The following is a 13541-nucleotide window of genomic DNA, read 5'->3' on the forward strand; positions in this document are numbered from 1 at the left end:
CTTTATTTTACATAAACACATGACTCCAGTCTGGGTACTGAAAATCAAGTCTACCAGCCTTCCTACAGGGGAGAGTTGACTTGTAACAAAAGTGTCACGGGGCGCCTGGGTGGCTCAGTAGGTTAAGTGTCCAACTTTGGCTCAGGTCATGATCTCACAGTCTGTGAGTTCAAGCCCCGCCTTGGGCTCTGTGCTGACAGCCCAGAGCCTGGAGCCTGCTTCGGATTCTGTGTCTCCCTCTCTCTCTGCCCCTCCCCCATTTGCAGTGTCTCTCAAAAAAAAAAGCATTTTTAAAAAAGTGTGTAGATAGTCAAAACAGATAGTCAAAGCTCTGCCAATAACAGCTCAATGAGTGAGTAAAGTCTCTCCCTCTAGCTACCTCAAGCCATCCTTTCTAGAACTCTGCAGAAGTTCGAAGGCAAAGCCATTGTTGGGTTCCAGATTCACCTCTCCTGTTGGCTGCTTCTTTGGGCCTCCAAAGGTTACAAAGGACGCCCCCTTCTGGTGGAAAATGCACAAACCCCTGGCCCTCCACTGGACACTCTCTCCTACCCTCACCCCTTGGGCACACCCACCATGCCTCTCTGATCTGGTTTATTTTTATTTCATCCGAGCAGAAGTTGGAATTTCCCACCGAGGCAGAGGTTATATTACTCAGACCTCACCTATTAAGGGTGTGGGTGAGAACTGAGAAACTATGTCCTACCCCCCCATGTAACAAACTTATTTAGTTGTAAGCCCTTTTGATACCTAAAGTGATAAAATGTCTTATATTCAGATAAATAAAATGAATAAAGCCTACTCAGAACATTCTGTAAAGCCTCGTCAGTGAACAGAATCATTTCCTCAGACATGTTTTTCTCTATGTTTGCAGAAATTTATTTTTAGAGGTTCATTAAACAAACTAGAAACTATCTGGGATGCCTTGTTAGGTCAATGAGAACATTCCTTTGATTCTTTTTTGCCATAAATATTGCTCCAAATAAAAGATATTTAAAGTTTTTTGTTCTTACTTATTTTGAGGGGAGGAGGGGTAGAGAGAGACAAAGAGAGAGAATCCCAAGAAGGCTCACACTGAGCCCCGAGGCGGGGCTCGATCTCATGAACCGTGAGATCATGACCTGAGTGGAAATCAAGAGTCAGATGCTTAGCCAACTGAGCCACCAGGCACCCCAAAAGATATTTAAATTTTTTTAACATTTATTTTTGAGAGACAGAGAGAGAGAGAGACAGAGTGTGAGCAGGGGAGGGGCAGAGAGGGAGACACAGAATCCGAGCTGTCAGCACAGAGCCTAATTTGGAGTTCAAACCTACAAACCGTGAGATCATGACCTGAGCCGAAGTCGGACGCTCAACCAACGGAACCACCCAGGCACCCCTTAACTTTACAAAATTCTAAAACTCATGTATCTATAATAGAATGAAATGATATTCCACTGTGACCATTTTTTTTTCCTGTTTGATATTTTATTTGTCTGTTTCGCATTTTCTATTTGCTTATCTTGGGTTTGGAAACTTTCACAAATGAACAATTATTATTTATATAAGGAGGAAAACGGAGGCATTAAAATAAAGAACAAAGCTCAGTGGCAGTAAGCACCTTACAGAACAGTGAGATTCAACACAGGATAAAGTAAGACCTTGATTCTCCTGGGCTTCAGGCTGTCAGAAGTCTGGTAAGTATCCTTCAATGACATTGTACTATGTGCAGTTTGTGACATCCCCAAATCTGTTTTTCAAAGCTCTCCTTCCTTTTCCTCATGTGAAATGTAATCTTTACACCCGAGACATGTATCACAAATACCTTGCATGTACTCTTAATGCTTCCTTTTTACCATGCCTTACCAAAACTCAGAGGAATTTCCCATGCTTTTACATGTGATTAAAAAGCCATTTTTCGGGGCACCTGGGTGGCTCAGTCAGTTGAGTGTCCATCTGTCTTCAGCTCAGGTCATGATCTTGTGGTTCGTGGGTTCGAGCCCCACGTTGGGCTCTGGGCTGACGGCTCAGAGCCTAGAGCCTGCTTCAGATTCTATGTCTCCCTCTCTCTCTGCCCCTCCCCCACTCACTCTTTGTCTCTGTCAGAAATAAACATTAAAAAAAAATTTTTTTTAATCCAGGGGAAAAAAAATGAAAAAGACAAGATTGACTTTAAAATTTAGACTTAATCATTTAAAGTTTAAGTGACTAAATCAAGTGTAAATGATCACAGTTCAAGCATTAAATGACATTGTGCGTCATTCCTATGCAATGATGTACCAATACTCTGCTATTTAATGTCAAAGATCAAGGCCACGGTACCAGCTTTCACGAGCGGCTGTCTCAACAAGGAAACCTGAAGATCAACACACAAGTCTGCGGAGAACGATTCTAGGAGTGTTGCATCCACACGACTCCTGAAACAGACTGCTACAGGCACCAGCGACAGTCACAACAAAGTTTATTACAATGAGAGGCAAGGCCGACCGATCGGGACCAACACTCTTGATAAGAGTGTGGCCCGGAACAGCTGGGGTACAGAGTTTTTAAAGCCAATCACATCATTTTATCATTACCTGGGAACAGAACAGAGAAACAGTTCCCAGATGAGTTAGAAACAGTTGCCAGATGTGTTAGAAACAGTTGCCGAGTGAGGTGTTTATTTTAGACTTTCTGCCTCTAAGTTGCAACCTGTGGATCTCCTTGACCTTGCCTCTGATGCTCTTTTCTTTGAGCTTTTGTTTCCTTCCTTGGTGAAGCCTGATTTACAAGAGTATGAAGTGGGATTTACCAGAGTAAAAACAAGGCTGTTATCTTTTAACCTTCAGTGTCAGAACAAAGCTGTTATTTTTCAAGCTAAGCGTTAGCCCTACACTACAATTTAACCCTTACAGGAGAAGGGTTTACAAACTGTCCTGGGAACACAAGGTAGAGGAAAGATTTGTCTTGGGACCAGAGGAAAGGTCCCGATAGGAAGGAACAACCAAGGGGCTGTGACTTTCTTGGAGTTTTGCCAGATCAAACATGCTGAAGTATTTCCACGCTGAAGGAAGGATGGGACATCATGTACCTGTGAGTTTACACTGCGGTGATTTTAAATAGTCTTGTGAAGAGCAGGTAGTCAAGGTGTCCCAAGGCATCAGGAGGCAATAGACGTTTGCTAAACGGAGCCGCCTGGCAGCAGGGGAGTCCCGGGCCTCTCCAGGTTGTCTGGGAAAGTAGGGTGGAGGCAGGAAGCCTGCACCAGAACCGAGAGGCACAAGGGGGCCTCCTGGAGAGTGGCGGCGAGCTGACCCGAGTCAGATTTTAGAATTACTTCATTTATCAGAGGTTGTTAGAAGCCTAAGACACTCACAAAGCAAATCTTGCCCAGGTTTTTTATATATGGAGAATCAAGGACGAAATAAGTAGGAGAATATTTAACAAAAACCAAACCCCAAATTTCATTGCGAAAATATATGTGTTTTATATTTATGTTTATATTTATGAGCTATTTATGACTCATCTTTTTTTTTATTTTTTTTAATGTTTATTCATCTTTTTTAAATTTTTTTTTCAACGTTTATTTATTTTTTGGGACAGAGAGAGACAGAGCATGAACGGGGGAGGGGCAGAGAGAGAGGGAGACACAGAATCGGAAACAGGCTCCAGGCTCTGAGCCATCAGCCCAGAGCCTGATGCGGGGCTCGAACTCACGGAGCACGAGATCGTGACCTGGCTGAAGTCACGACTTAACCGACTGCGCCACCCAGGCGCCCTTGTTTATTCATCTTTGAGAGAGAGACAGAGCAACAGAGCGTGACTAGGGGAGGGGCAGAGAGAGAGGGAGACACAGAATCCGAAGCAGGCTCCAGGCTCTGAGCTGTCAGCACAGAGCCTGACATGGGGCTCGAACTGACAGACGGCAAGATCCCGACCTGAGCCGAAGTCGGTCGCTTAACCGACCGAGCCACCCAGGTGCCCCATGACTCATCTTTAATTTCAAAAATATTTTAAATGATTTTTCACACAATTTACTTTTTTTTTTTTTTTTTACTTTAAATGTGCAGTTGGGAGCCTGGGTGGCTCAGTCAGTGAAGCGTCCGACTTCAGCTCAGGTCATGATCTCACTGCTCGTGGGTTGGAGCCCAGCTTTGGGCTCTGTGCTGACTGCTCTGAGCCTGTTTTGTCCAGATTTTGTCTCCCTCTGTGTCTGCCCCTCCCCTGTTCATGCTCTGTCTCTCTCTCTCTGTCTCTCTCTTTCTCTCTCTCTCTCAAAACTAAATAAACATTTAAAAAATGTTTTTAATGTGCATTAAAGACAGATGACAAGAAGGGATTTCTTTTCTCTAGTCAGTGATTGGCTGTAATACGGGGGGTCGGGGGGGAGGAGGGGATCTCCTACGAGGGGATAATGTGCAGCGAAATTCCATTTCACCTTGCTCTGGACCACAGTACAACGTGACTACTTAGCGACTATGTTGTTCCTCTGTCATCTTGGACCTATATCTCCTCAGGAGCAGAAAGTGTGGTCAAGGTGAAGGTATGAGATCCATTGCAAATGTTGAAATAAAATAATGATTTCCAAAGGAGAAGCCTCACCAGGCGCAGGTTGGGGTCCCCATCCAGGACAGTCCCCGTCACCGCCCAGAGTCCCAACTCCCAAAGACCCATTGACTTTCACACATGGGGAAACATGTTATTTGCAAAGGCCACGATCCCACTCATGGCTGGTCCCCACCTCCCCGGTGGTGTCTGAGATGAACCCAGCAAAGTCCAGGGCACAGAGTACAATACTGAAGTCTTGCGTGCTTTATTGGAATCAGGAGGAGATGCCCGCGTGGCACACTCCTGGGCCATCAGAGATGACCGGGTGGGGGTTTCTGTGCCCCAGGCAGGGTCGTATCCACTGTGGACAGAAGGAAGCACTTCCACGAGTGGGCAGACCCCATGGGCCAAATGCCCCCGATGCACTTCATCCGGTCTACCGTCTGTCTGGCTCTGGTTGCCAAAGCTTTGCCGCAGCAATCTTTCCTGGCTCCGGAGCCAGGACTGAGTTAACGGCTCGTATTAACTGGACTGAATTGTTTCCCAAATCAGCCGCTTAACCACAAGTTAGAATTACAGAGATTTCTTTTCCCCGCGAGTCTAAGAAAAAGAGACAAGATAATGTTAATGACGTCAAGTATCTTGTGAGGAAACAAAGAGCAGACATGGGGGCCTTGCTGCCCCCCCCCCCCCCCCCCGTCATCTGCACGGGTCTCCCTTCAGGCTGGGTCCCGGGAGGGACCCTGAGGAGGAGGTGTGGTTAAGAACCCGGGAGGCGGGAGAGCAGGGATGGCAAACGTGGCTGGGGGACGTGCCTCAGTTCCCATGAGAAGCGATACGGACGCCCAGTAGGTGCCAGCAAGGGATTCTGTGGAAGTGAGCAACTGAATGATACTTAACGTAACCACATAGACACAGTCTAACCCCCTCTCACCCCCGCTGTCTCCCACTTTCTCATCCTGCCCCTTAATCTGTGATCAACACGGAGTCCTCTAAACTGCAAGGGACAGCTTTTGCACGTGATTGAAAAGAAATGCCTCCTATGTATCTCATCTCTGTTGTGATGGAGCATATCCCATGGTAATATTGTAAAACATCTTCAGTCTTTGATTCTGTAAAGAACGTGAAGCCAGACCTTCTCGGGCTCACTTGTCGTCAGGGATGAGCTTTGGGGTTTGTTTACAGAACTTTTTTTTTTTAATGTTTATTTATTTTTGAGACAGAGAGAGACAGAGCATGAACAGGGGAGGGTCAGAGAGAGAGGGAGACACAGAATCCAAAGCAGGCTCCAGGTTCTGAGCTGTCAGCACAGAGCCCGACGAGGGGCTTGAACCCACGAACAGTGAGATCATGACCTGAGCCCAAGTCGGATGCTCAACCGACTGAGCCACTCAGGTGCCCCTGTTTACCGAACTTTTTTTTTTTAATTTTTTTAACATTTATTTATTTCTTTTTTTTTTTTTTTTAATTTTTTTTTCAACGTTTATTTATTTTTGGGACAGAGAGAGACAGAGCATGAACAGGGGAGGGTCAGAGAGAGGGAGACACAGAATCAGAAGCAGGCTCCAGGTTCTGAGCTGTCAGCACAGAGCCCAAGGGGCTTGAACCCACGAACCATGAAATCATGACCTGAGTCGAAGTCGGACGCTCAACCGACTGAGCCACCCAGGCGCCCCATGTTTACCGAACTTCTAAGCAAGGGTCCTCACGTTTGTGGAGAAAACACTTGTGGAGAAGTGGCCGTGACCTAGTCCGTGTGATTTGGGGAGAGACTTCTGATTGGGCTTAACCATTTGTGTGGACCAAAATGGGGGAATTCACCTTCATGACCAAAACTATTTGATGGGGTGCCCGGGTGACTCAGTCGGTTGAGCATCCGACTTTGGCTCAGGTCATGGTCTCACAGTTTGTGAGTTTGATCCGCACGTCAGGCTCTGTGCTGACAGCTCAGAGCCTGGAGCCTGCTTCCATTCTGTTCTGTCTCCCTCTCTCTCTGCCCCTCCCCCACTCCAGCTCTGTCTCTCTCTCTCAAAAATAAATAAACATTACAAAAAAAAAAGAAAATGTTTAAAAAAAAAACCTATTTGAAGCTAGCCTCATTCATGTATAGGGATCAATAAGGACGATGTATCTTTAAAAAATGTTAACCGTAACCCCAATTCTTATCACCCACAGATGCAACATTTGTCTAGAATGATCCTGAGGCAACCTTGTGGTCTTATCACATTAAAAGTAACACTTTGAAGTTAACCTCCTTTGTTTTCGGTGGCCTCTCTAACAGAGAAAAGTCCCAGGGATGCTAGAACTCATCCAATTCTGACTGGATTAGAGGGGAGGAAATGGGTGGGATGGGCGGGGAGCAGTGCTAATAAAAGCCCCTCCTGGGAGATCTCACTTCAGAACTGCTGCTGGGACAAGACCTGGGGCCAGAGCAGAAGAGGTGCGTACAAGCTTCTTATTTCCCAAGTGTCTACACAGACCTATAACTACGGAGGACAAACGGGCGGTTGCCAGGGGGGTTGGGGTGGAGGTGGGAGGCACGGGTGAAGGGCAGAGAGGGGTCCCGGCTTCCAGTTAGGGAGTGAGTCACGGGGAGGAAAGGCAGGTGCAGGGAACATGGTCAGTGAGCTTCTGACAGTGTGGTCGGGGGACCCTGGTGCTGAGCCCAGCGTAACTACAGACCCGTCCAATCACTATGTTGTACGCCTGAAACTAACATAACTTTGAGTGCCAACTGTAGCCAAATTTTTTAATTTTTTCAAACTTTGGGGGCACCCGGGTTTCAGCTCAGGTCACGACCTCACGGTCTGGGTGTTCGAGCCCCGCATCGGGCTCTGTGCTGACAGTGCGGAGCCCGCTGGGGCTTCTCTCTCTGCCTCTGTCTCTGCCCCTCCCCTGCTCACGCTGTCTCAAAATAAATTAAAAAAAAAAAAAAACTTGAAAAATGTTAAATATCTACAAGAGCTCATAGGAGAAAGCAAAGTCTCAGAAGGGAGCGATCGATAAATGCAGCCAGTGCCATCTGATGCCAACTCAGGGCAGGCACAGCGTGTGCTCCTGGGGTCCTGGGCCCCTCTGAAGGGAGCGGCGTAGGTTCCCCACACCGGCTTGCAGATTCGGGACGGTCGCCCCGTGCTGGGCCAGAACAGAGCTTGGCCAACGCAGACGTGGTGAGCAAAGCCCCAGCCACCGCCATCCTGCCTCTCACGCTGGGCTGCGGCTTCTGTCCTGTGCAGGTGGGGTAGCTGCTGGGGGGGGTGGGGGGTTGGGGGGGGTGGGGAGGGTAGAGGGGGGTGGGGGTGGGGGTGGGAGTGGGGGGGGTTGATGGGGTTGGGGTGGGGGTGGGGTGGGGGGGTTGAGGGGGTGGGGGTGGGGGGTGGGGAGGGTAGAGGGGGGTGGGAGTGGGGGGGGTTGACGGGGTGCGGGTGGGAGTGGGGGGGTTGAGGCGGTGGGGTGGGGGGGAGGGGGGTTGAGCGGTTGGGGGTGGGGGGAGGGGGGTTGAGGGGGGTGGGGGGGTTGAGGGGGGTGGGGAGGGGGGTGGGGATGGGACTGGGGGGTTGAGGGGGGTGGGGGTGGCAGTGGGGGGGTTGAGGGGGGTGGGAGCGGGGGGGGTTGAGGGGGGTGGGGGTGGGGGGTGGGGAGGGTAGAGAGGGGTGGGAGTGGAGGGGGTTGAGGGGTGTGGGGGGTGGGGGATGGGGGGTTGAGGGGGGTGGGGAGGGGGTGGGGATGGGACTGGGGGGGTGAGCGGGGTGGGGGTGGCAGTGGGGGGGTTGAAGGGGGTGGGAATGGGGGGGGTTGAGGGGGGTGGGGAGGGGTGGGGATGGGACTGGGGGAGTGAGCGGGGTGGGGGTGGCAGTGGGGGGGTTAATGGGGGGTTGGAGGGGGGGGTTGAGGGGGGGTGGGAGTGGGGGGGAGCGGGGGGTGCGGTCCTGGCTGCCCAGGAGCTGACCCACTTGTGGAACGGCAAGCTCCTTCTCTGGCAGCCTCACAGACAGACAATGAGGCAAATCTAATCGACCTCAGCAAGATGCAAGCCTCCCAGCATGAACTGGTTTCTGGAAGTTCTGCATGAGATGGTATACTCGCTCTGTGTGTCTCGTCGGGTCCTCCCCGCTACACGCGTGCGTGTCTCTCGCTCGCGGCACTGTTCTGTGTGGACAAGCCCCACCCCGGGTGCTCCTAGCCAGGGCTGGCTGGCCGGCCACCAGCTGGGACGGCTCGGGTGCGGTAGGGCCCCTCTCACCACCCACTTAGGGCCTGAGGGCGAATCGTGTCCTTCATCCCGTCTAGCATCTTAAACCTCAGAACCCAAGGGCCGCGAGTCCCGTATGTTTGTACGTGTGCGGGACCTTTGCTGCCGGTTAGTAGTGACTGCAAATCACCGCGGGTGTAAAGGGGAGAGTGGCCCAAGGCCTCATGGAAAATTCCAACGTGCATGTCTCTCCCCAGACAGGGGCCATGGCCGAACACTTTAAAGAAGTAAGCAGGTGTCTCGTGTGCCTGGCCTACCTCGAAACGCCCATGTACCTGAAATGTGGCTACGTCTGCTGCCTGCAGTGCCTGGATTCGCTGCAGAGGGAGCCCGACGGGGCGGGCCTACTGTGCCCCTCCTGCTCCGTGGTCTCTCAGAAGGAGGACCTCAGGCCCGGAAGCCAGCTTGGGAGGCTGGTTGCAAAGATCAAGGAGTTAGAGCCCCAGCTGCGAGCTGTTCTACGGATGAACCCAAAGATACGCAAGTTCCAAGGTACAGCCTGTCCCCACATGTAAATGCTCTGGAAGACGCAGCCTGCCTACCCGTTTCTTCTAATGTTTCTTTTTTTTTTTTAAGGTTTATTTATTTTTGAGACAGAGGGAGAGAGAGCACGAATGGGGGAGGGGCAGAGAAAGAGGGAGACACAGAATCTGAAACGAAGGTTCCAGGCTCTGAGCTGCCAGCACAGAGCCTGATGGAGGGCTCGAACTCACAAACCGTGAGATCATGACCCGAGCCGAAGTCGGACGTTTAACCCGACTGAGCCACCCAGGCGCCCCCTGCCTACCCATTTCTTAAGGGGATGAGCTGAAACATAGCTTTCCAAGGCCCAGTCATGCTTTCCTGGAAGTACAGATTAGCGCCACCTATGAGAAAACAATTTCAGCTTCCGGCCGTGGCCTGCACCCGAGAGGAGTCACGCCTGACTCTCTCCCAAGTCAGGGTTACCGTGGATTCTCACGGCTCAGCTGCGCGTCTAACGTGCTCAAGGATGCCAGGAGGGACCTCCCAGGCTCCTTGGAGCTCGCAGAGCCCTTGCTCCTCCTGGCTCTGTCCCGACTCTGTCCCAACTCCCCTGTGCTGGGTCCTGAGGGGTGGCGGGTCCCGTGGGTGTGAATGGGCTGTGAGGAGGGTGCTGGGGTGGGCACGCCAGCCCACAGTGTCGTGCCAAGGACACGGGTCTCTGTGTTCCCGGAGTTGACTTCCAGCTCCTTGCAACCTGAATCTGAGATGGTGAGCCGTGTCCCAGAAACGTGACCGGTCTCGACATGTCCCCTGTGACGGTCGGAGGGTCTGGGCATCTTCCAAACACCTGTGTGCTGGGACGCCAAGTGCAGCCGTTGGTGTTGGGTCCAGAGGGTTTATTTCCAAGGCTACTGGCTCCACCCATGCGGTCACCTGGCCTCCCTACAGGGCAAGCCAGAGACGTGGGCAGCACCCACAGTCCTTTTCCTTCCACCCCCTGCCCCTCCGGCACTGCCCTGTGTCTATGTCACTGCCAGAGCCCAGCACGTCCCCACTGGTGTCCACAGGGGTCCCTTCCTCTGCCTGGACTGTCCAGAGTTCACCCGTCTCCTTCGGGACCCCCAGCCTTACTCCTCTGTGTGATTACAACTCCAGGGAGCAAGGGCCCGGGATGCACTTGTCTGCTCAACATCGGTAGACGAGGAAGGTACTGGCCAAGACAACGCAATACGTGAAAAACTTGCATATTTACTGTTATTCTGCACTAAGTGCACTAGTTTCCGTCCTTCACACATTCACCTGATGCCTGCAGGTCAGCAGGGCCCGCACTACTTTGCATGATAATTTGAGACCATGCCGCCCGGCGTCTTCGGTCAGATCACTTGGTGTGAAGAGAACACACGCTAGGAGTCAGAGGGACTGGTTCTGAGCACCGTCACCCACTCGGTCTATAAACTCGACCTCCTCAGGGACCAGGGAAGTTTCCCCAGGGAAATTCCGAGCAGCACGGAGCGGAGGGTGAAGGGGTGACCGCGGCCGAGACGTCTGGGCCTTTGCAGCAGACGTGCAGAGGGCTGCCGGGCGCGTGTGCTTGCTGACTGGCTTCTCTCTCTCCCACAGTGGACGTGACCTTGGACGTTGACACGGCCAACGGCTACCTCGTCATTTCTGAGGACCTGAAGAGTGTCCACTGCGGGTATTCCAGACAGAACCGGACGCCCCGGGCCGAGAGATTCGACTACGCCCTCTGTGTGCTGGGCTCCCCTGGGTTCTCCTCTGGCCGCCACTACTGGGAGGTGGACGTGGGGACCAGCAAGGAATGGGACGTGGGTGTTTGCAGAGACTCTGCTCGTCGGCAAGGGCCGGTTCTGCTGTCCTCAGAGTTTGGCTTCTGGACGGTGGGTCTGAGGACAGATCTCTTCCAAGCCGGCACCATGCCTGTGACTGTTCTCTCGGTGAGCCCCCGGTTACACCGCGTAGGGGTCTTCCTGGATAGGAATTTTGGCACCGTTTCCTTTTACCACGTTAGCGACGGATCCCACATTTTCACGTTCGCTGAAATTCCTGCCGCGGAGACGCTGCGTCCGTTTTTTGCTCCTGGGAATCCGACCACGGACGGGCAAGAAGTCCTGAGAATCTGCCCTGTGAGGAGCCCAGGCGTTGCCAGCCACCCCGCGGGTTCTGGGCAGGGCAAACGAACCTCCGATACAGAACATTTGTAGAGAATTCCCGTGTGCTCACAGCCAGAGCCGGGAACTCTCCTGCCGGTTAGGTGCGTGGTGCAGACGTGGCAGGAAAACACGCAACGGCTGGTGGATCGCGAACGCTAATTACATGAAAGCATTTAAGCGTCAGCACAGTTGTTTCTCTGGGGACTTGTTCCTATTTCTGTTCCGATGACTGGGTTCTGGGTTTTCACATCAGTTTCTGAGTGTTTTTTATTTTCTGCAGTATTAACTTAGTGTGTAATGGAGGTTATAAACGAAGTAAAAACTTGGATGTGACCCAACGGGTTAATTGACTTTCTAGGTGATATGTGGGCCAAGACCTATGTAAACAGTAAAAATGTGTGTGTGTGTGTGTGTGTGTGTGTGTGTGTATTTTCGGTTTTACTCAACCGCTGAAAGGCACACATTCCTTTCAAGTGCACACCAGTCCGGGAACGCGGGAAGGAGGCAGATAGGGCCGTCCAGGAGGTGGCAGCCTGGCATCACGGGGGCTCGGATGCACTTGGTACCACCGGAGTGCCAGCTTAAAGCAAGAGGTTCGCCCCTGGTCACTCTGCATTGGGCTGCACATCCCCCCCCGGATTTCCACACACATACCACTGTCAGCCCAGGGAGGTTCTTTGCGGGCAGGGGGCGGGGCTGTGTCACCCCGGCAGGATCCACCCCTTTCCAATACAGCGCCATTTTTAACATTTCCTTTTTGTGTGCCGAAGTCATCCCACTTGATTTTCTAATGTTCAGTTATCGCTGCCTAGTTAGGGCTAAGCTTGGAGTGACGGTAAGTGAACCGGTGAGAACACCCCACCCAGGGCCTCTCCCCCTGCAGTCCACTCCCCTTGGAGAGCAGGGGACTGGGGTTAACTGTTACAGGGCCCCACATCAACGCAGGCTAGCACATCCCCCGGCAGTAGAGGGGGCCACCCGTGTGCAGTTCTCAGGAGGGGCCTCCAGGGTGCCGAGGATGAGGGGGGCCGGCCCTCAGCACGGATGGTACAGCCAGGCGGGCATCAAGGGGTTGGCAAGCAGGTTAGAGCACCGTTGTCTAGAGTCGTGTTTGCTCGAAAGTGTCCAGGAGACGCGTTTAAGAAGGAATCATTAAATAGAACTCTGAAATTACAAATGTGCAAACTAAAATACATGAGTGATGAAAAAGAATTAGCCTTACACACAGAATGAAAAGACAGAAATACTCAGTAGGAAGCAACAGAGGGCAGAGACCGGGCCCACGGCAGGCGTGTCCTTGTCCCAGGGGCTGGGGCCCGACAGGCCTGCAGGGCTGGAAGTCACTCAAAGCACAAGGCCGTGCAGGGAGCTAACTTTCCTCAGTCGGCAGTAAGTACACTAGGCTCTCAGGCCACGTGGGGTCGCCCACACGTACGGAAGGCTGCCTGTGTAAGTGGCAGCTGCCACAGACAATAGGAAAACAACAGCGGCTGTGTTCCAATAAAACTTTATTTACAAAAATAAGCAGCGGCCGGGGCCGTAGTTTGCCCACCTGAGTTGGGGCGTCATGCGCTGACTGCACATGGGTCCCGTGCAGCACAGAGCAGGGCGTGTGCACACTGAGAGCGTGGAAGGGGTGTGGGGTCCCGTGTGCCGGGCCGGGCGGCAGGGGGGCCAAGTAGGTCAGGATTCTGCATCGAGGGCAGACGAGTTCTGAAGGGAAGGTGAGGCAGAGGCAGAGGCTGGCCGAGGCAGGCTCTGTGTCGTGCTTCTAGGACACAGGTGAGAGGCGGGGACACCGAACGCAAGGGAGCCTGAGCGCTAGCAGCTAGCGCAGTGGGCCGTGCGAGCACACGTCCTGAAACGCGGGGGCAGGCCTGCGAGTGGGCGGGGCCTCTGCCTCCATCTTGGCCTCCGGTGCCCGGGTGGGTCACAGACCCACACACTCACCCCCAGACAAGCCCCGGCCGGCCTGTCCCCTCCGGCCCTGGCACAGGTGGCCCAAAGCCCCTGCAGACACACCCACCGGGACCCCCACCAGCCCCCACAACATTGGGGACGGAGTCCAAGCGACTCACAGGAGGAGGAGGAGGAGGAGGAGCGAGCCAGTGAGGCAGGAACGGCCGGCTGGGCTCCTCAGCGCTCAG

The 13541-nt window shown here is 52.7% G+C and overlaps 1 protein-coding gene across 1 annotated transcript; it reads left to right on the plus strand.

Moving 5' to 3' along the window:
- Positions 1-8393: 8393 nt before the first annotated feature.
- Positions 8394-11445, plus strand: RFPL4A (ret finger protein like 4A). The gene is made up of 2 exons (XM_043600968.1): positions 8394-9250; positions 10844-11445. Exons 1-2 carry the CDS (start codon positions 8923-8925, stop codon positions 11443-11445), a joined length of 930 nt encoding a protein of 309 aa, XP_043456903.1. The 5' UTR covers positions 8394-8922.
- Positions 11446-13541: the final 2096 nt, after the last annotated feature.

Source organism: Prionailurus bengalensis, chromosome E2 (genome assembly GCF_016509475.1).
Source record: "Prionailurus bengalensis isolate Pbe53 chromosome E2, Fcat_Pben_1.1_paternal_pri, whole genome shotgun sequence".
Lineage (NCBI taxonomy): Eukaryota > Metazoa > Chordata > Mammalia > Carnivora > Felidae > Prionailurus > Prionailurus bengalensis.

Excerpts from the sequence above, each read along its gene's own strand:
- RFPL4A (XM_043600968.1), top strand. The coding sequence starts at position 8,923 with ATGGAAAATTCCAACGTGCATGTCTCTCCCCAGACAGGGGCCATGGCC. Across the intron at positions 9,251-10,843 it reads AAAGATACGCAAGTTCCAAG|TGGACGTGACCTTGGACGTT; the intron begins GTACAGCCTGTC and ends TCTCTCCCACAG.